The sequence below is a fragment of the Rattus norvegicus genome, chromosome 9, assembly GCF_021556685.1.
Source record: "Rattus norvegicus strain SHRSP/BbbUtx chromosome 9, alternate assembly SHRSP_T2T, whole genome shotgun sequence".
Classification (NCBI taxonomy): Eukaryota; Metazoa; Chordata; class Mammalia; order Rodentia; family Muridae; genus Rattus; species Rattus norvegicus.
The window spans coordinates 71,751,620-71,774,133 of record NC_141542.1 but is presented as its reverse complement, the minus strand read 5'-3'; the positions used below and the strand labels follow the sequence as shown (position 1 = coordinate 71,774,133).

Sequence of the window (22,514 nt, the reverse complement as noted above, 5' to 3'; positions counted from 1 at the left end):
TCAAGGAGAGCATGGTCCACATAGCAAATTCTAGGACAGCCAAGACTAAGAGAGACCCTCACCTCCCCATCCCACCCCTGGCCCAAAAAGAAAAAGACAGAGGCTTTCTACCAAATACAACATCCTATCATTAAGAATACACCTTATTTTTTTTTCCTCTGCAGTATAATATAGGGAAGTAGATTCAAGGCTAGACTGGTCTACCTAGTGAGTTCCAGGCCAACCCATAATAAGACCATGTCTTGAAAAAAGAATTTTTCAAAGTATTATCTTCCAATTCATGTGAAACCCCTCTAAGAATGGCTTGGAGTGGAAACAAGGTTTCTTTGGAAAGTGGGTTGTGTTAGATGGTGTTTTGTTAAGGCAGACACATACAGGAACATTTCGTAGAAGCAGACATAGATGAAAAGACTAAGGCAGACTTGTGAAGGATCTTATGTGAGAGGGACAAGTACTCTTTACACTGAGGTTTGGTCTTCTCATAGTGTCCCAAATTTCCTGGCTGTTTTATGTCAGAAACTTTTAGATTTAGCATTATTTTTGACCGATGTATCAATTTTTTCCATCATATCTTCTACAGTTGAGATTCTCTCTTGTGTTCTATGGTGATACTTGTGTCTGTAGTTCCTGTTCTCTTCTCTAAGTTTCCCTGAATCTCCAGGATTCAGTCTGTGTTTTCTTGATTGCTTCTATTTCCATTTTTAGTTCTAGAACAGTTCTATGTCCTTCACCTGTTTGATTGTATTTCCTGTATTTCTTTATATATAATTTGCAGTCTGGGATTAGAGGCCTGAGCCACTACTGTGCCTGCCTTTTTAAAACATATCTTATTTTATGTATGAGCGTTTTGCCTACATGCATATGTGTGTACCATGCGCACGGCTGGTTCCTGTGGAGGTCAGAAAGGTTTGGCTCCCCTGTAACTAGAGCTGTCTATGAGCATCCATGTGCTGGGAACTGAACGCATGTCCTCAGTAAGAGCAGCTGATATTCGTTACTGGTGGACCATCTCCCCAGCTCCCGAAGTCATCTTTATTTTATATTATTAATTTAAGTTGAACCTGGAGCCTTCCACATACTAAGCATACACTACTACTGGGCTACGTCCTCAGTTCTCTTTGTGACCTTCCTGCTTCAACCTCCCAAGTGTCTGGGATTATAGGTCTGTGCCACCAGGCCTAGGTTAAACCATTTTGGACTTTTATGTGTATGAGTGTTTTGCCTGCATGTATGTTTGTCCACTGCATATGTGAATGTGTGTACTGTGTTTGAGGTGGCCAAAATATCAGATCCCCTTAAACTGAGTTAAGAATGGTTATGAGCTAAAATATGGATGATTCACAGAGGATCTGTGTTGTGTTTTATTAAAAAAAAAAGGGGGGGTTGGGGATTTAGCTCAGTGGTAGAGCGCTTGCCTAGCAAGCGCAAGGCCCTGGGTTCAGTCCCCAGCTCCGAAAAAAAGAAAAAAAAAAAAAAGCCAAGGATATGTTTGATAGAGGCACGCGCAGTATAGTGAGAGGAAGGGAGGAAGGTGTCTCTGCGGGCCCATGCTGAGGCACCCCTTCCCCTTGAGGCACCAGCCATACGATGGCTTTAGTATAGAATAGGGTTTATTTAGGACATGAGAAAGGGAGTTGGGAAGAGAGTAGAGACAGAGAGAGAGAGAGGAAGCGGGAGGGAGGAAGGTGGCCAGGAAAATGTGGAGGGGAGAGAGGGAGAAAGGGATGGGGGGTGGGCAGAGGAGAGTAAGAGAGAGCAGAGGGCGAACAGACCCTTTTATAGTAAACCAGGAATACCTGGCTATTGCCAGGTAATTGTGAGGCAGAGCCTAGAAGGAATGCTAACGAACTGAATCTAGGTCCTCTGCAAAATTATCAAGTACTCTTAACTATTAAACCACCTCTCCAATCCTAAAACTACTTTTAAACACATCCCAATCACTGTTTTATGTCTCATAAAAAAATGAGAGGAACCCTTCCACCCTTGGAGGCACAGCATGTGGATCTCACACCCTATAAATGAGAGGTCTGCATAGTGTGCACCCAGGACTACATGATAAAGACTGTCTAAAACAAAACACAGAAAACCTAAAAACATACCATAATAAGCTATAGTAGGTGCCATATTGAAAAGAGAAATGGTATTTCTGCTGTTAGCATTCAAAGGCCCACCCCAGTTACCTGGCAACAGCCAGGTGTGCCTGACACTATAAAAGGGGCTGGTTGCCCCCTCCTCACTCTCTTGCTCTTACCCTCTTCCTCCTTTGTCTCTTCTTTCCCCATTCCTTTCCCCACTCTCCACATGCTCATGGCTGACCTCTACTCCTCTACTCTCTCTCTACCTTTCTCTGCCCCTACTACCCTCTTAACTCCCCTCCCCATGCCCTGAATAAACTCTATTCTATACTATACATTTGTGTGGCTGGTCCCTCAGGGGAAGGGAAGCCTCAACATGGGCCAGTGGTACGCACCCCCTTCCCCATACCTCACCATACCTCCGTAGAACATATCCCTCCTCTCTTTATCTTTTTATAAACACATTGTATAGGATTCTGCTGGGACTTGTCTCTTCTGATCACATCCTCCCTCTCAGAAAGTAGTACCTACTGATGCACAAAGTTTGACCTGAACATGACAGCTTAAAGCATAGAGACTCAGTGGTAAAATCCCTACCAAGCTGCACAATCAGAGTTCAATCCCTAGAACCCAGTTGGTAGGAGAATCAACTCTCTGAAGTTGTCCTCTGACCTCCACAGTGCAGGAGAAAAATATAAAAACCTAGCGATAGTCAAACACTCTAGCACATTCCTGTAATCTCAGTCACTCAGAGAATGAGGCAGGGTGATAAGTCGAAGGCCAAACGGCATTTTTGCAAGAGAATTTGAAAATAAGAGTCTAGAGCCAGGAACAGTGGTGCAAGCATGCAATCCCAGCACTTAGGAGGCAGAGGGAGGAGGGTGAGGCACTCAGGACCAGCCTGAGTGATATGAGACCCAGACTCAATTGTGCAGGGTTAGGGTTACAGTTCAGTGAGCTGAGACCCGGCCAAGGCCTGATCCTGACTACAGAAGAGGAAGCTCAGTTAGCTGCACATGGCTGTAATCTCAGCACTTCAGGGTGGAGGTGGTAAAATCAGAAGTCCAGAGCAGGTTTACAAGTGAGGTTTGGGGTCATTTGGGGGTTACATGAGACTTGTCTTAAAAACAAAACTGCATCTGTGTTTGCACTTCAGTGGCAGAGTGATTGCCCATTATATGTTAGGAAGAAAAAGAAAGGCCAAGATTTAGCCAGGTGTTGTAAATCATAAATCATACCTGTAATGCCAGCATGTTGGAGGCAGAGGCAGAAGAGCTGCTGAATTTGAACAAATCTGGGCTAGAGTTTTTTTTTTTTTTTTTGGTTCTTTTTTCCGGAGCTGGGGACCGAACCCAGGGCCTTGCGCTTCCTAGGCAAGCGCTCTACCACTGAGCTAAATCCCCAACCCCTGGGCTAGAGTTCTTAAAAAACTGTTCCAAAACACAACCGGAGCTGGAGAATGCTTGCCTTGTAAGCACAGGACCTGCACTTAAACCCCAAGCACCCACATAAAAAAGCTGGGCATAACATACGCATCTGTAATCCAGACCTAGTACTGGGCAGGCAGATAGGATTGCTGGGGTTAGCTAGCCATCAATCTAGCTCCAGGTTCATCAATCTAGCTCCTTGCATAATCACAATACCCAATTTTCCTCTTCTGGCCCAAACCTGTACATACACAAAAGCCAGAGACAAACTGAAAAAGCTTACCACAAAGAAAAACCCAAATTAGAGGGTTTCCTTAACGTGATGACTACTGACTACAGAAATCAGGAAGCCAGCATGGATCAATGCTTCCCTACTTCCCAATGCTATCATGGACCAGGGTAAGGTTCTAAAGCTTGGATTCCGTTCCCAGAATTACTTGGGATACTTAAAATATCAAGGCCCCAAGCAAGCACACCTACTAAAACCTTTGGGCCTCCTGTGTTACTTGACTAGTATAATTCTTTATTTTTTTTTAAGATTTATTTATTTATTATATAGAAGTACACTGTAGCTATCTTCAGACACACCAGAAGAGAGCATCAGATCTCATTACAGATGGTTGAGCCACCATGTGGTTGCTGGGAATTGAACTCAGGACCTCTGGGAGAGCAGTCAGTGCTCTTAACCACTGAGCCATCTCTCCAGCTTAGTATAATTCTTAAAGGAATAATTTTATGAGATTATATTGGTAATATAAGATATATAAGAATATATAAGAATGAACTTTGAAAGGAGGAATTCAGGTTGAGCCAGGTGTGTATTAACACCTATAATCCAAGCACTCAAGGAGGCTGAGGCCTCTATTTGGTCTACATAGTGAACCACTGTCTCAAAGAACACTGCATTGAGAATGTGGGCTAGTGTTTCAGATCAGCTGCTTTTGCCCAACAGGAAAATAAAGAGAACAAAGTCTGACTGGTAAAACAAAGGAAGTTATGGAGTTGGGGATTTAGCTCAGTGGTAGAGCGCTTGCCTAGCAAGCGCAAGGCCCTGGGTTTGATTCCCCATCTCCAAAAAAAAAAAAAAGAAAAGAAAAAAACAAAAAACAAAAAAAAAAAACAAACCCAAAGGAAGTTAGACATAATCACACACATCTTTAAACTAGAACTCAGAATACATAAACAGACCTTAAGTCCCACCTGGTCTAAACACAAGTTCCAGGCCAGCTAACAAGATTAATTTCCAAGTACACTGTTAGCTATGGCTGAGGCAGAGTATAAATGACCCACGTGGATTCCTAAGAAGTTCATATTCTAAGTTTGGTAATTAGACCTTGGCCTATCAAAAGCACTAAGCATGTTAATATCCACATACATTTTGAAGGTCACATAAGGAGTCATGATTTATGTCCTCTTATTCTGAAATTAACTGCATTCAATGGAACTCTAGAAGTTTATCTTAGGGGCAGAATGCTTCTCTAGCATACAAGAGGCCATACTAGATCCTGGGAACAACAAAACCATTTCTGGGAGTAGTGCTAACCACAAAAAAACCCCCAGTATTTTGTAATTACCTTGTATTGGATTTTAGATTTATTCATGAATGTTGCTTGTTAGTGTACCACATACACATAGGCAGGGCCTGAAGGCCCTGGAATGGGCTACCATCCAGCTTCTGTAAGCCAAATATGGGTCCTGGCTCCTCTAGTAGCAATTCTTCTGGCTTCTTTTCTTTCCAAGACAGGGTTTTCCTGTGTAGCCCTGGCTTCCTAGACCTAGCTCTGTAGACCAGGCTAGCCTTGCACTCACAGGCTTCTCTGCCTCCCGAGTGCAGGAACTAAATAAAGGCATGTGGCATCTTTGCCTGGCCCCGTGCTAATTTAAATTTTGTGTATGATTTGGAAATTAAGACATGCTCAGGAAATAAAAAGTTAAGGACCCCCCATCTCTGTAACCAGAGGAATTGTACCACACGTTCTTTTGTTTACAATGCTGCTAACTTTACTTTCTGTTCAGGTTCCATTTTGCCAATTTTACACAAGCTTGGGTCACCCAGGAACTGTATGAAGTTGCAATTGAGAAAATGCCTTTATTAGATTGGCCCACAGGAGAGCTGATGGTACAGAATCTGAATGATGGATGTAGGAAGCATCTCTGGGTCATGCCACCCCTGGGTAGGTGGCAGTGGGCTGTGTAAGAAAGCAGGCTGAGAAGGGTGCAAGCTGTAACAGCCTAGGTCCATGCTCTTTGCTTTAGCCCCTGCCCATGGTTTCCTGTAAGTTTCCTTGAAGTTGAGATAAACTTTCTTCTCAGAGTAGCTCTTCGTCAGCAGTTATCACAGGAATAGAATATAAACTAAGACAGTACCTAAGTGTAAGTCCCCATTCATCTATGTAATAATGCCAAATTCATCCTGAAAGATCATTTACCTAGAAAATCCATTATTTCTCATAACTCTTTAACTCTGTAGCTTACTTGAAGCAAAGCACCTTAAATTACCAGACTGTCCACTCATTTATATTATTTATTTGGAAATGTTTGTAACAGTACAGTGAAACTAAATTTCAGAGACAATGGCTGTCAGTTTAGGCATCATCCGTTTATTATAAAAGGGAGGCATGGAAATTATTTACATGATGAAATAGTTCAGAATATCAGTGGAATGGGCAGCTTCATGTGACACCATTTCAACAGTGATTTCAGTCGACATACTTTCCAAGAATGTCGCCATCTCTAAATAAGAAGTAATCCTGTGAATAAAGAGACCACTGATTAAGATAGTAATAACAAATATAAACTGATTTTTTTTTTTTGGTTCTTTTTTTTTTTTTTCGGAGCTGGGGACCGAACCCAGGGCCTTGCACTTCCTAGGCAAGCCCTCTACCACTGAGCTAAATCCCCAGCCCCTAAACTGATTTTAAATCATTAGCTTTACTTACCTTGTCGTCTAGTACTACTTTGGTGCCTCCATATTCTGGGAGAAGAACTTTATCTCCAACTTTCACACTGACAGGCTGAATCTCTCCACCCTGATGAAAACAGACACTTGTTAGCAAAGATGTCTGTCTTGTTCACTAGATACACATTAAAGTTTTTGTTTCAGTATGTACACCAGGAGCCTCCTGCCTCAGGTTTGTGTTAATTATAGGCATTAATCACATTAAAACTGTAACTTTTAAGTCACTAAATTTGTAAAATGTGCTCAAACCAGTATGCTGGCAGGTACCTAATTAGTGGTTAAGCAATATAGACCTTACCTACATTAAATGTAGACCTTCATAATATAAGCATCACTGTAGTTACTATATGACAGAGATGCCTTTCAGTGGGCAGCTAAGGTTGGCTAACTTTTTACTGTTAAATATTAACACACCCTGAAGACCAAGGGAAGTAAAGCAGCTTGTTACACTAGACAGCAAATGGTCATGTATGACTTCAACAAACAAAAATTTGGCATTACTTTTCTCCATTTAATATACATTTATTGACTTAATGTCCTTGTTGTCAAGACACAGACTTGGTCAGAGACTGAAGGAGAATGTCCACTCCCCCATACTCTAGCGGTTTAGTTAAGTGAAGAACACCCAGAGTAGTTCACCTCCTTTCTCAAGTAGGCCAACTAAAACTCGAAATGGTGTAGGATGATTTCAGTGTCTGGGCTAAGCCAACAGTCAGGCTCCTCCACCCATCACCGCACCCTTGCTTTTGGGGAACGGGAGTGGGGTGATGGGGTCTATGTAAAAACTGACTGGCCATTAATTCTGGATCCCCCTCACTCAGCACTGTACCTGTGCTAGAATTAGTTTTGTGCCTTATTAAATACCTCCTTCAATTCTGAAAAGACCCCTGGGTTTATCTACTTGTATGATCTTCTGTCTATTTAAAATTTGAAGAGTAGGCTACAAAATAACTACAGAGGTATTTCTTTTTTTTTTTCAGAGCTGGGGACCGAACCCAGGGCCTTGCGCTTGCTAGGCAAGCGCTCTACCACTGAGCTAAATCCCCAACCCACTACAGAGGTATTTCATTTTGTGAGGTTTTGTTTTACTTTGAGATATGGTCTCGTCCTGTACCTCCTGTTGGCCTACAAGGCTCTATAATCCACTTGCCTTGGCCTCCAAAGAACCTGGGCCAGAGGCATGAGGCACTATCAAGGCAGGCACTTTTTAATCTGTAGTGTGGGGCACTGCTGAATTAGCTCAGTGGGTAAAGAGACTTGCTATCAAAGTATGGGAACCCAAGTTGGGATCCCAACACTATAGTAAAAAGGATGTAACCCCCAACATGCTCAGGCCAGAAACCAGACTAGTTCAACACGACTTTACCCCAAAAGAGTAAGGTGGAGATGGCCCTGCAACACATCATACAGACATGTGCACATACAGTCATACACTCAAATACCCTCTGCCTTTTTACAGTCCCTGTCATTCCTTAGAAATATAAAACAATTCTAAAATTGTTTTCCTGAATGCGAGGTTCTTCGTGAATTGAAATCTAACTTGAAATTACTTCCAAAAAAACCTTGCCATTTTAATTAACTTTTTAATTAACAAACCAATTCCTCTCCTTCCACATCACACATAAAATTCTGTACCACTCTAGGAGCTCCGGGTTACCTTTCCTTTCCCGCCTGATCCCACAGCCACGACCGTTGCTTGCAATACTTTTCCTTGAGACTTTTCTGGAAGCATAATGCCACCTTTGGTCACAGTTTCAGCGGCACTCCTTTCAACCAATACTCTGTCAAATAGCGGAAGAAACTTCCTAAAAGCTTGTCCAGCCTGTGGAGAGAAATGTGTTCAAACAGACAGTAATTAAGTTCGAAGTGTCAGGAGACGAAGTTAATAAATACCACTGCAAACCTTAACTCCCAATAGGTCAAAGCCTTCCAAAATGACAAGAAAACTCAAGTGTATCTTTAGAATATACCCTTCAATGTTCACTCCATATAAGCCAAGTTGATTTTCATTTCCTTGTCTGTTGTGAGTGTGTGGGGGGCGGGGGTCTTCATTGCTCATCAGCAATCGCAACCTTGGTCTTTTCCAAGGTCAAATATTTTTCCTTTAGATTTTTTTTTCAAACTCGAGTAACAGGGGAGTGGTGTCAATTTTTAAGCCCCGATCTTACTCTTTCTCCAACATAGGACTCATTCACCTAGGCCGTGCCAGGGCAGGTGGGCTTCTGAGTATGTACCCGGGCGCCCGCCCCCTGCTCCAGACGCCTGCCGCACACGTGCGTGCAGAAAAGCCGTGGTGGAGAAAGGGTCGGATAGGCCTCGCTTCTGTAGAGCAACGGGAGGTCGCTGGACACTGAGTGGACCCCTGTCCTGTCCTGCTAGTCCCAAAGCGCACATGGGCTCGCCGTGGGCCGCAGGCCGAACTGGATCCGTCGGCCTGCCAGCCACGAGACACTCACCATGACTTACGCCGCCGCAGCTCCGGACTCTGCACTCGGACTCCTGCTGCAAGGAGACTCCCGTGGGCCGGCTCAGGACACGTGAAAAGACAGCGCAGCGCGCAGGCGCACTCAGCCCCTTAGCGTGAGAGAAGGCGGCCACTCCAGCGCGCGCGCCGATTGGTGGCCAGGACTCCGCGCAGGCGGCCGATGCGGGTAGCCGGAGGCGGAAGAAAAGGGGAGCACTTTCTAGGCTTTTCCAGGTCGGCCGCTGAGGTGAAAGAACAAGCCCCTCCCGGAAATGACGCCACTTGACCTTTCACCCACGAAAAGCGCGGGGCCTTCCGGAAGGTTCTAGAACCGAGCGCGGCCCAGGAACCAGTGTACGGCGGCGGGAGAGTGCTGAGGCCACGGGGCTGAGGCCGCTCAGGTAAGGAGGGCGGGGCCGCGCGCGTCGCATGCAGATTGCAGGGCCGGGGCGTGGGAGAAGTGGGGCGCGCGCGCGCGCGCACGCGGGGCCGCGGGGCGGGGCCGGGGAGGGAGGGGACTCGGGCTCATTGCGGTGCGCGCCCAGTGCTGGGTCCCTCACTCGCCGCAGACGGCCTGCCTCGCCTCGTGCTCTTCCGCCGCCGCCCCGCAGGTACGCGGCCTCGGCGTGCACGGCGGCCCGGTGCTCGTGGGCCTGCTTGCAGCGCGGACCGAGCACGGAGGGCTGGGGGATAAGTCTGTCAGCGACGCCGCAGGCTCGGTTCACTTGTTCAGGCCCAGTAGGGCCATACTGCTTTCATCACGTGCGGCGGGCACCACGCGACCTAGGCTAAGCGCGGGAGCAAGGGCGGGCTAGGGTGGGAGCAACTTGGGCCCTGTGGTTCCATCTGCGCCTGGCGCACTGTAGGGCTCTATCGGAGGGTGGTCGCGGTCCTCTAGTCCGCTGTGGCCGCGGTGATCCGGCGCCTTCACTTTGACCTTGCTCGGGGCTCCTGGTCGAGAAGACACGTGGGGCTGCGCGGCTGCGCTGAGCTAGGGCCCTTTTCCTCCGGCCTTGCTTGCTGCTGTGCTACTGTAGCTCCGGGTGGATGCCTGGCGGGCGACACTCTCCTTAGAGGGTTTTGCACCGTCATTAGTACTTCTGTGATTCTCTAGGCACTTGCATTTAGAACCTGCCTGCTTACACCAACTTTTTTTTTCAGACACTTTTCGGAGTGGATCTGCTTCCAAGGCCGTTTTGGCAGTGAAAGATTAACTCGAGAGGGCAGGAGGGGGTGGCCATGGGGAGGTGGTTTCGTGTGCTTTGTGCTAGTGCTGTAGGTCAGGCATGGGGGCAGCCTCCATGATCAGTTGGTTAACAGATTATGTCCTGAATCTGCAGCGCCGTTAGCAGAGAACAGCAGAACTCCAATCTAGCCACCATATTTTGAAGCACCGTTGGACAAGTTTGTAGTGATACTTTTTTTCTTTCCCCAGAAATGCTTCGACTACCCACAGTCCTTCGCCAGATGAGACCAGTGTCTCGGGCACTGGCTCCTCATCTCACTCGGGCCTATGCCAAAGATGTAAAATTTGGTGCGGATGCTCGAGCCTTAATGCTTCAAGGTGTAGACCTTTTAGCCGATGCTGTAGCTGTTACAATGGGGCCAAAGGTACCAGTATACTTATGTCGTGTTAAAGAATAGTGTTCTGTAGCTGCAAGACAGCATTTTGTAATCGAGTTTTGTGAGTATCTGATTTGCATGTGGTACAACTTAGTGGTTTGGGGGGTGTTATTTAGGTTTGTTAGTTGGTCATTCTACGACGGTGTCCTTACTGCTGCTTCAGTCGATTTGGGAGACTTCTGTGCGTTGTGATGTAATAGTAACAGCTCAAGGAAGATTTTCAAACCAGAGTCATGACTGTGTGCATGCTTGCATTAAATTTTGGATCCCATCCCAGTAGTTAGAGGGTATAGAGGGGAAAGTACAACTCCACTCTAATAACTCAAGTGCATAGCTGTAATGTGAGCGTTCACTGAACGCTGAAATTTCCAACATAAAAGGCAAATGCACTAGTGTAGAATCATTACTTTAAAGGTGTCCGTATTTTTATATGCATTTTATTCTGCCTGCATTTATGTCTGCCAGGGTGCCAAGGTTCTGGGAACTGACTTGGCCCTTTGGAAGAGGAGCCTGTACTATTACCACCAAGCTGTCTTTACTTAACTTTATGAGCTTTGTTGTTTGGGTCTTTTGTTTGTTTTATTCAAGATAGCATTTCTCTGGTAGCCTAGGCTGTCCTGGAACTCAAAGAGATCATCTACCTGCTTCTGCAACACATTGTCAGACTCTTTTTACTTGCCCTTTGGGAAAAACTTTGTGGTCTCCCATTCATCTCTACATTGTACATACCTCATGGTTTCTGCAATTATCACATTGCAAAGATTTGTCTAGTTTTGGGTTTTTGAGTCTCACTAGTTTAGTCTGGCTTCTAACGCCCTTGTGGCAAGGCTATCCTCACATCTCCAGCGTAGGAATTCAGTATTCTACTCACCCAGTGTGTTTTTATTATGACAAGGTCTCTAACCATAGCTGGCCAAGTCAGCCTTGAACTTGAGCACTGCTAAGATCAGAGGCTGGGATCACACATTTAAGTGGCTGAATAGGGAGCTATAGTACTTTGAGGACATCATTGGATACAGTGAGGTCATTTTAAATTGATACTAGACTGATCTAAAGAACTGCATAATCCCAGCATTCAGGAGGCTCAGGCAGGTGGATCTGAAAGCCATGGCTATAAGAGAAATCCTGTCTTGAAAAACAAAACAACAAAAAGCCCTGCATCTTTAAGTACTGTTTACATAGCTCAAGACAGAATAGAAGCTTGGTTCAAATCCAAAAGTTGCCAATACCGTCGTTGCCATATTTGAAGTTTTTATTGAGTGAACCAGAAGAGCCCATTATTATCTTACTGGCTGATATTTAGTGAATGAATTTTAAAGCAAAACATGTTTTTGATAAGCAGGGCATTAGTGAGTGGTTCTTGCCTCTGGTCCCAGCCTTCAGGAGGCAGAGGCAAGTAGATCTTTGTGCTTTGTGAGTTTGAGGACAGCCATGGCTGCACAGAAGAACCCTGTCTCAGAAAACAAACCCAGTTCATAGCCAAACTCAAGTACAAACGATGTGAAGAATGTCCTGGGATCTGTGTTTTCTTGTTTTATAGGTAGCATCTGTTAGTTCCAGGGAATTCCTGTTGTGCCTCAGTCAAAGTTAGACTCCAGGGCACATGAGTAGTGTTCATTTTGTCTATACACCTAAGATGGTTGATTAACTTGGCTTTGAGGTTCGTGTTGCAGGATTGTTAACAATGACAACTTCAAGGATTATCTTTAAGGGTTGATATTTTTTTTTTTTGTCACTATAGGGAAGAACAGTGATTATTGAACAGAGTTGGGGAAGTCCCAAAGTAACAAAAGATGGGGTCACTGTTGCAAAGTCAATTGATTTAAAGGATAAATACAAAAATATCGGAGCTAAGCTTGTTCAGGATGTTGCCAATAACACAAATGAAGAGGCTGGGGATGGCACCACCACTGCCACTGTTCTGGCACGGTCTATTGCCAAGGAGGGCTTTGAGAAGATCAGCAAAGGGGCTAATCCAGTGGAAATCCGGAGAGGTAAGAGTTTGTCCTTGATCCTATGCTGTAAAGAATTCTACATCTTCATCTTTGTCCTTTTTGTTGTAGAGTTTGTGTATGTTCTTGGTAGAGTTGCCCTTTCCTTACTTATGTGGATTTCCAAGATTGAACTGAGGCCTTCAGGCTTGTGGGTCCAGTACTTTTACTCCCTAGACCATCTTCCACACCTTGTTTTTTAACTTATTTAATGGAAGTGAAAATACAGGGCTTTCGGTATATCCCTGGCTGTCCTGGACACGCTTGGTAACTTTGTAGACCTGGCTAGTTAGCTTCAAATAGATCTGACTGCTTCTCCTTTCTGAGTGCTGGGGTTAAATGTGGGCACTACCACCCATGGCCCAAGGCCCTGTAGTATTACTTAACCTTTGATCCATCCCTGCAGCCCTAAGTAGTGAGAATTCTGAAACTATCTTTTCTTGTTTTGATTAGGTCTCCTTTTTAGCCTTCCCTGACATGGTTCCCTATATAATCCATGCAGGTCTCAAATTTTTAGCCATTCTGTCTCAGTCTCTTGGGTCCTGGGATTACATGTGTGAGCCACCATGCAACATCTAGGTCAAGCTTTTCAAAATGTTGGTTTTCAGTCTAAATGATTGATTGAATGCATACTGTGTTGTTTGGTGCAGTTGGGAGAGTGCTGACATGAGAGGTTGCATGTGATCGTTAGAAGGAATCTGTAATTCTTAGCTTGGGGACCATGATAAGCATTGTAGTAACATACATTCTTGAACTAGGTGTGATGTTGGCTGTTGATGCTGTAATTGCTGAACTTAAGAAACAATCTAAACCTGTGACAACCCCTGAAGAAATTGCTCAGGTAAGGATTTTATTTCGTGTTGAAAAGAATTAATTTTGATCTTTTGGTTTTCCAAGACAGGATTTGGGTTTGTCTTTGTAGCCATGACTATCCTGGAATTAAACGTATAGATCAGGCTGACCTTGAACTCAAATTCCTCTGCTTCCAGAGTGCTTGCCCCATCACTGTTAGATCTTACTCTTTTTTAGTTTTACGGTGCTGTAAATAAGATTTGTGTTATTTGTGAAGATATTCTTAGGTGATATCAATGTACCCTGTACTATATGGGTTCAAACCTAGTCCTTGAAGCATAGTAGACAAGTGTTTTTTATATGTATGTGCCTGGGTGTGTGTGGGTGCACCATATGCATGCATGAACCCATAAGAGGAAGTTAAGAGACAGTTGCCAGCCACTCTGGTGTAGGTGCTGGCCCGAACAGTAAGTCATCTTAACCACTGAGGCATCTCTCCACCTCTTTAGTTTTAGTTTATTCTTAATGTGTCAGATAATGGAGGAATGAGGGTGTAGCTCCATTTAAAACTAACAACTGGCCCTCTTGCTCTCTTCCTTGCTCTGTCCCCTTGCTCCTTTCCCCTTCTCTCCAGTCCCCTCCCCACTCCCCACGTGCTCATGGTCGGGCTCTACCTTTCTTCTGCCTTTCTCTGTCTTTACTACCCATCCTCATGCCCTAAATAATCAATTCTATTTTAAAAAAAAACTATTAACTGTAAAATAATCAGTTTAGAGTGTCAAAGGGGAAGAAAGTTGAAAATATTAATCTTACCATTTGATTTTGAAGTAACTTGGTTATTTCAGGTTGCTACAATTTCTGCAAACGGAGACAAAGACATTGGGAACATCATTTCTGATGCAATGAAGAAGGTTGGAAGAAAGGGTGTCATCACAGTGAAGGCAAGTATGGGATTTGATATGTTTTGATAATATCTTCAATGGGGTGTCTGTAACCTATTTTCCAAATAAAAACTTGAATCTCTTGTTTGTGTCAGTACAATTCATTCCTTTGTCTTAACATCTGTATTGAGTATATGCTCACTATTAGTCTGAATATTTGCCCCCTACAATGAGTTCATCTAACTTAAATAATTAGCTCTCTGCTAGCTGTAAATAGAATGGAGCCTCTAATCCTGGCTGTCTGGGAACTCTAGGCTTCAACCTTAGAGAGATGGCATCCCTCTGTCATCTCTTCTTTCTGAGGATTAAAGGCATGGGTTCCTGAGCTCAACTTTAGTTAGTGGCTTGAATTTTTGTGGGAGTGCAGTTAGAGGTACACTGCAGCATTTCCATGTTGAGTCCCTTATGCCTGTGTCATCTCTTGCTAATTTGGTATGTAATTTCAAATGTTGGCTTATGTTTTTGAGACAGGGTCTCATTGTGTAGTCATGTTTTTGAGACAGGGTCTCATTGTGTAGTCATGTTTTTGAGACAGGGTCTCACTGTATAGATAGTCCAAATTAGGCTTGTGTTTCTTTTAAGAGATTTTTTCTATCTATGAGTGTTTGTTTGCACATGTATGTGCACCTTGGAGTCCAGAAGAAACAGCAGAATCCTAGGAACTGAGTTGAGAACCATCATGTAGGTGCACAAAACCCAATTCTATTCAAGAAAAGCAAATGGGGCTGGAAAGCTGGATGGCTCAGTGATTAAGAACACTGGTTGCTCTTCCAGAGATCATGAGTTCAATCTCTAGCAACCACATGGTGGCTCACAGCAATCTAAAACGGGATATAGTGCCCTGGTCTGGCACACAGGTGTATATGCTGATAAGAGTATGTAAAATATATAAAATAAGTATATCTTTAGAAAAAAAAGAGAATAGCAAATGTTCTTAACCCTTGAGCCATCTTTAGGTTTAGCTGACCAAGTTTTGTTTCTTTAATTTTATAGGATGGAAAAACCCTGAATGATGAGCTAGAAATTATTGAAGGCATGAAGTTTGATAGAGGATATATTTCCCCATATTTTATTAACACATCAAAAGGTAAGAGCCCATCCACAAGTGAAGTCGTCACAATATGCTCTAAGCTGCTAACTTACTGTCAGCTGTGGGTAGTGGGTATGGCTGATGCAATAAGTAAAAACTGTGATGTTTAAACATTAATGGTTTGGTAAATGAAGAAGAACATGAGTTACTGGTCTCATTGTGGAAGTAAATTGTTTTACTGCTCATTGTATTTATATAGGTCAAAAATGTGAATTCCAAGATGCCTATGTTTTGTTGAGTGAAAAGAAAATTTCTAGTGTTCAGTCCATTGTACCTGCTCTTGAAATTGCCAATGCTCACCGGAAGCCCTTGGTCATAATTGCTGAAGATGTTGATGGAGAAGCTCTTAGCACACTGGTTTTGAACAGGTAATAGATAAATGGATTGGGTTTATATATTTTTAGATAGAAGGTAATTTCTTTTGCTTTTTGAAATTCCACATTTTGCTTGTGTGTCTTAGAGCTGTAGTATATATGATGTAGTGCTCTATGCATTATGAGTCTATCTCTAGCTGGTCTCAAATGCACATAATTCTTGAGCCTGTGCCTCCCACAGCTTCCCAGAGAAAACTATACATATGTCTTTTTTTTTTTTTAAGATTTATTATATATAATTACACAAGGGAGCATCAGATCTTATTACAGATGGTTGTGAGCCACCATGTGGTTGCTGGGATTTGAACTCAGGACCTCTGGAAGAGCAGTCAGTTTTCTCAACCACTGAGCCATCTCTCCAGCTCTACATATGTCTTTTTTTCTTTTTTTTTCTTTCTCTTTTTTTCTTTCCTTTTTTTCGGAGCTGGGGATTGAACCCAGGGCCTTGCACTTGCTAGGCAAGTGCTCTACCACTGAGCTAAATCCCCAACCCCTCCTACATGTCTTTTTAACACTGGTGTGCTTAGCACTAATGCCCAACTGTGTCTGCAATGTAAGAGCAGCATTTCTTTAAGAAGGGAATCAGGTTGAAACAAATTTAGATGAGTAGAGGTCCCCATCTCATCTTTTTTAAGACCAGAAGTTGAAGGAAAAGAGTAGGGTCTGTACAGTCATGTAGACCTAGAACTTACCAGGGACTAAACTAGATGCTTTTTCCCAATTCCCCCTTTGGTTTACATCTTATGCAGTTAAATGTTCTTTACAGGCTAAAAGTTGGTCTTCAGGTTGTAGCAGTCAAAGCTCCAGGGTTTGGGGACAACAGGAAGAACCAGCTTAAAGATATGGCTATCGCTACTGGTGGTGCGGTAAGTAAACCTTGTCATACTGCTTTGCTCAGTGTTGTTTATACTTCCAGATCGTAAATACAATGTATACTTCACAAATAGATGGGGCTGTTTCTTTCTATTGGATATTTGGAACACGGGTTGGATTAAGGTCTCACTTCTAACTTGCTGAGCCTGGCCTGAGAATGGACATGATTAAAAGTTCTTCTCAAAATTTAAAACTAATTTGTGTAAGTGATTTTATTTAGACTTTGTTCTGATATACCAGTGGAAAAATAGCATTTCTTTCTCTGGATTTTTAAGCTTTATGTATATGGGTGTTTGTCTGCATGTTTTGTATGATGTATGCATACCAGAAGGCATTTATCCAGTTCCATAGCACTACAGTTATAGACAGTTGTAAGCTGCCATATGGATGCTGGGATTTGAACTCAGGACACCTGAAAGAGTAGAATAGCTCTCCAGTGCTTGTGACTGCTGAGACATCTCACTAGCCCTGAAAAGCTGTTTTTCCACACAAAATATTTGTGACATATAGTAATAAACCTAGTATAATGGAAGCCACTAACAGCACATTGTTTTTATAGGTGTTTGGAGAAGAGGGTTTGAATCTAAATCTTGAAGATGTTCAAGCTCATGATTTAGGGAAAGTTGGAGAGGTCATCGTCACCAAAGATGATGCCATGCTTTTGAAAGGAAAAGGTGACAAAGCTCACATTGAAAAACGTATTCAAGAAATCACTGAGCAGCTAGACATCACCACTAGTGAATATGAGAAGGAAAAGCTGAACGAGCGACTTGCTAAACTCTCAGATGGAGTAGCCGTGTTGAAGGTAAGACTGACTTGCAGGTAAACATTTTAGGCTGAGTCTGGTGATAGTGGTTCTTTAGTATTTACCAATAGTAACTAAGTGACCTTTCCCCAAATCTTTAGTTTTTGTTGCTCGTTTGTTTTGGTTTTTGCATGTGCTATAACCAACTTTCCATGGGGCACATGTAAAGGGACAACTTTCAGCAGTTGGTCATCTACCTTTGCAGTGATTTTTAGGAAGCAAGCAAGCCCTTTGACCCACTTGGGTCATATCCTTAGGCCTTCTGAGTCATCAATAGGCATCTATCCCCTACTGGTATTATGCATGAGACCGAAACCATTCTTGTGCTGTGTCATGCAAACAGTCTATCACTGCCCAGTTTCCCAGCTTCCTTTTCTCTTTTTCTCTGTGTAGCCCTGACTGTCTCGGAACTCACTCTGTTAACTCTGTAGACAGGATTTTCAGTCCTAGAACTCACTTAGTAGACCAAGCTAGCTTTGAACTGAAAATCGCTGCCTTTGCCTCCCAAGTGCTGGGATTAAAGGGGTGTGCACTTCTGCTTGGCTAGCATCCTATTCTCACAGGGCAGTACAGCTTGTGTTGTAGGAAGTTTTGATAGGGGGATACATTATAACCTATTACTCTAGAATTGCTTCCTTCTTTGTTTTTGTTTTGAACTCTGCTGTCACCCAGGCAGGCCTCCGTTGGTATAACCCACCTGCCTTACCCTCTCAAGTGCTGGGGTCGTGACTATGACACTGTACCCAGCTCAGGTCTGCCATCCAGGTGGCTTCAAGTAATCATTGACTGGGAAGGGTCATACTACCTGGAATTTTTTATTTAATCTTTAGGTTGGAGGGACAAGTGATGTTGAAGTGAATGAGAAGAAAGACAGAGTTACAGATGCTCTCAATGCTACAAGAGCAGCTGTTGAAGAAGGCATTGTTCTAGGAGGGGGCTGTGCTCTACTTCGGTGCATCCCAGCCTTGGATTCATTAAAGCCTGCTAATGAAGATCAGAAGATAGGTAAAGATTCTTTCAAATGAGTTTGTGGCCAGAGAGGTAATTAGCAATGCACCACATTTTACAGGGGATTGTTTCACCTATGGTAGGATTGGATGTCTGATTGCTTACTAAACTTTTATTTTTATAATTATTTTATGTGTGTGTGGGAGTGCATTTTACTCTCATGTCTCGTGTGCTGTGTGTTTGCAGTATTCTGAGGGGCTGGAAAGATGGCTCAGTGGTTAAGAGCACTGACTGCTCTTCCAGAGGTCCTGAGTTCAATTCCCAGCAACCACATGGTGGTTCACAGCCATCTGTGATGAGATCTGATGCCCTCTTGTGTGTGTCTGAAGACAGCTGTAGTGTTGTTATATATAATAAGTAAATTTGAAAAAAAAAGAAATGCAGTATTCTGAGGGCCAGATGGGGTCATCAGATAGCTTGGAACTGGAGTTACATTGGTGCTAAGGATTAAACCAGGTCCTCTGAAAAAGAAACCATTAACCATTGAGCCATCTTTGGTTCCCCAAAAAGGGAAAACAAAAGTAAGTTCATGAAAATGTGTTTGCTTTGTAGGTATAGAAATTATTAAAAGAGCACTTAAAATTCCTGCAATGACGATTGCTAAGAATGCAGGTGTTGAAGGATCTTTGATAGTTGAAAAAATTCTGCAGAGTTCCTCAGAGGTTGGCTATGATGCCATGCTTGGAGATTTTGTGAACATGGTGGAAAAGGGAATCATTGATCCAACAAAGGTAAATAAATCAGCATTTCTAAACAATGAATGACTTGCTCTCTGGTGTATGGTTTTCTTTAATTTTTTTCTTTTTTTCGGAGCTGGGGACCGAACCCAGGGCCTTGCCTAGCAAGCGCTCTACCACTGAGCTAAATCCCCAACCCCTTTCTTTAATTTTTAATTGTTTTACTAAATTTTTTTCTAGGTTGTAAGAACTGCTTTACTGGATGCTGCTGGGGTGGCCTCCCTGCTAACTACAGCCGAAGCTGTAGTGACAGAAATTCCTAAAGAAGAGAAGGACCCTGGAATGGGTGCAATGGGTGGAATGGGAGGGGGTATGGGAGGTGGCATGTTCTAACTCCTAGAATAGTGCTTTGCCCTTATCAATGAACTGTGGCAGGAAGCTCAAGGCAGGTTCCTCACCAATAACTTCAGAGAAGTCACCTGAAGAAAATGACTGAAGAGAAGGCTGGCTGATCACTGTAACCATCAGTTACTGGTTTCCTTTGACAATACATAATGGTTTACTGCTGTCATTGTCCATGCCTACAGATAATTTATTTTGTATTTTTGAATAAAGACATTTGTACATTCCTGATGCTGGGTGCAAGAGCCAGTGTCCTGCTTTCAACTTAAATCACTGAGGCATCTCTACTGTTCTGTTAGCATCAGGACTGTAGCGCTGTGTCACCACATGAGAAGTTCAGAAGCAGCCTTTCTGTGGAGGGTGAGAATGATTGTGTACAGAGTAGAGAAGTATCCAATTATGTGACAACCTTTGTGTAATAAAATTTTGTTTAAAGTTCCTGGTTGTGTTAGCCTTTCTGTTGTCTTGATGGGAGAAATGAAAGTCAATCAGAGGAGCACAGTTGGGTGTATAGAAACAGTCCACCTATATTCTATAGTCACTTTAACTTGGAGATGGGATTATTGCTTTGTGAGTTTTTACAGAAGGCAAAACACTGGTTTAGCTTGACTAGTTTGTTGAGTACTGAGAACTGATCATAAAGGGGAATGTAATCTTTCCTCTGTAGAATCTGGGAGATGGCCTCTTGCTGTGTTAGCAAGAGTATCTTAATTTGATTCCCAGTGCTGAAGATAGAAGATCCCTGGGGCTGAGAGCTAGCCAATTTAGTAAATTGATGAAAGACCCAGACTCCCCAAAATTGTCCTCTGGCTTTGGTGTGTACATGCCCAAGTATATACATTCAAAACTATTTTGAAGTTTACGCCATAGTAAAAATGCAAAAAGTCTTCATGGGCAACATAGCATTGTAGCCAGCCTTCAGTACTTGAAGTTTAAGTGAGTCTAGAATTACCAGAGATCAAATGAATATGCAGTATGAGGTTTAATTGCCAAATCTCACTTTACAAATACCCCAGTGAAGATTGTTTATTCCTTGGTGTGAAAGAACCAAGTTGGCCTGTTAAAGATAACAGAATGCAGAGAACCAGGAATAGTGTATCAGTCTGCAATCTGTTGGCCATTCTGTGAAAGTAAGAGCTGGTTGTATTTCCACAAAGTGTTTATTTGAATAAAGGATGGAAATTTCCAAAATGGACCAAATAGCCAGAAGTGAAAAGGGAGCAAACACTAGTTCTGTAGTTAGTTTAGCTGTGGAAATATACTTGCATCTACTTAAAAAGTGAGTAACCAAGAGGAAAGGGATCTTGATAACACACTCTTGCAGAGTCCAGAAAAAAATGGGAGTGTTTCCACTAGCAGAGCCCAGGTAGATAAGATGTGGGTGGGACCAAGATCCCTCCAAAGTAAATGACTGGCCCGATCTCAGCTGCATGTACAGTCTGGTCAAAGTCAGCCATTAAGTAACAGGAAATGCGCAAGGGATTTTTGGTTGTGTTGGTTTTGGTTTGGGTGGTTTTCACCCCTTTGTATCCCTTGCTGTCCCAGTGACTGTAGACCATGCTTCCCTCAAACTTACAGAAATCTTTGTTTCCCAATTACTGGGATTGAAGACATGTGCCACTATTGCCTAGCTTTAGTTTTTATTATCAAACTTAAGTTTATTTTTAGCTCAGTGTGGCATATGCCTTTCATCCCAGCAGTGAGGAGACATCACTGAATGGAAAGCCAACATGGTCTGTAGAGTTAATCACAGGACCGTCAGGGCTACACAGAAATCATCTTGAAATCTTGCAGTGAACTAAGGTTGAAGGTACTGAGTCCAATCCCTCCCACTGAGATGATTAATATTAACATGAAAAAACAAAACAACAAAAAGAAAAAGTCAGTGGTGGCACAGGCCTCCGAGTTTGAGGCCAGCTTGGTCTACAAATTGAGTTCTAGCACAGCCAGTGTTACACAGAGCCATCCTGTCTTGGAGAGAAAAATGAAAACAAAAACTGAAACAAAAACAACTTGTTAGGCTTTACAACCAACTAGGAGACAAACCTCTCAGCGTGCCTTGGGACTTTTTTCTTGATTAGGTTAAGAAGAGGACAAACCACCCTGACAGTGCAGAATCATCTCTGGGCTTGGGTCCCAGGCTATAGAAAACAGAGAAAGCTAGTTGAGCTTGTGCTTTATCAGTCTCAACTTCCTTATGGGATACAATGTGACCAACTGCCTGAAACTCTTCATGACTTTATCATAGACTACTCTCAAACTGAGCCAAAAGCTTTTATCTAAGCCAATAGGAAACTCAGACACTTGCAATGCACAGAAAGGTATAAAAACTGCCCTACAAAGCCAACCTTTCTTGCACTAAGCACAGGTAAACTAGTAACTGGTGGCTTGAATAAGAGTGGCCCCAGCAGCCTCAACTAACCGTGACCCCTGAGATCTGACACTGAGGCCCCTGACACAGCAGAGCACTGGGCCTAACCTTTAAGAGACTTGAGGCCCCAGACAGTGGAGAGGTCTGGCCTGGTGGATATGGGTGTGGGTGGGGACATCCTATGGAGAGGAGGAACGTGGTAAGTGAGGAACTGTGGGAGGGCAGACTGACTGGGAGGGAGATAACAACTGAACTGTAAAAAAATTAATTAAAAAAAATTTTTAAAAAAAGGTCCCCAGTTGGTGAAACTGTAAAAAGGATTAGGTATGGTCTTTTTGGAAGCAGCATGCCACTGGGGATGTGCTTTGAGGTTTCAAAAGCTACATGCAGTGCCCACTGTATTCGATGTTTCCTGCTTGCTTCTGCTGCTTCTGCTGCTCTATTTCCAGATTTGTTATTGAAGTCCAATTAAATGTTTTATTTGTAAACTGCCTTGGTTGTGGTGTTTTATCACAAAAGAAACATACCCTATCTACACACAAATGTTGGCTACCTTCATAATCAGGATTCTGCCTCAAAAATATTTAAGACATATGAGAAGATTTAATGTATTAGGCTTGCATTTTTTTTTTTTTTTGGTTC

At 43.2% G+C, this 22,514-nt stretch overlaps 2 protein-coding genes across 4 annotated transcripts; one reads left to right on the top strand and one right to left on the bottom strand.

The window, feature by feature from the left end:
• Positions 1-6,101: 6,101 nt before the first annotated feature.
• Positions 6,102-9,191, bottom strand: Hspe1 (heat shock protein family E (Hsp10) member 1). Its single transcript, NM_012966.1, is given in 4 exon segments — positions 6,102-6,252; positions 6,442-6,531; positions 8,119-8,283; positions 8,918-9,191. Coding segments are annotated over 4 exon segments (309 nt in total). The 5' UTR covers positions 8,921-9,191; the 3' UTR covers positions 6,102-6,201.
• A 61-nt stretch (positions 9,192-9,252) lies between these two features.
• Positions 9,253-19,940, top strand: Hspd1 (heat shock protein family D (Hsp60) member 1). 3 transcript variants are annotated; one of them, XM_087567498.1, is made up of 12 exons: positions 9,253-9,326; positions 10,361-10,536; positions 12,290-12,542; positions 13,298-13,380; positions 14,177-14,272; positions 15,266-15,359; positions 15,562-15,730; positions 16,503-16,602; positions 17,169-17,414; positions 18,245-18,419; positions 18,975-19,153; positions 19,340-19,940. In XM_087567498.1, exons 2-12 carry the CDS (start codon positions 10,363-10,365, stop codon positions 19,490-19,492), a joined length of 1,722 nt encoding a protein of 573 aa, XP_087423624.1. In that variant the 5' UTR covers positions 9,253-9,326; positions 10,361-10,362; the 3' UTR covers positions 19,493-19,940.
• The last annotated feature ends 2,574 nt before the right edge of the window (positions 19,941-22,514 follow it).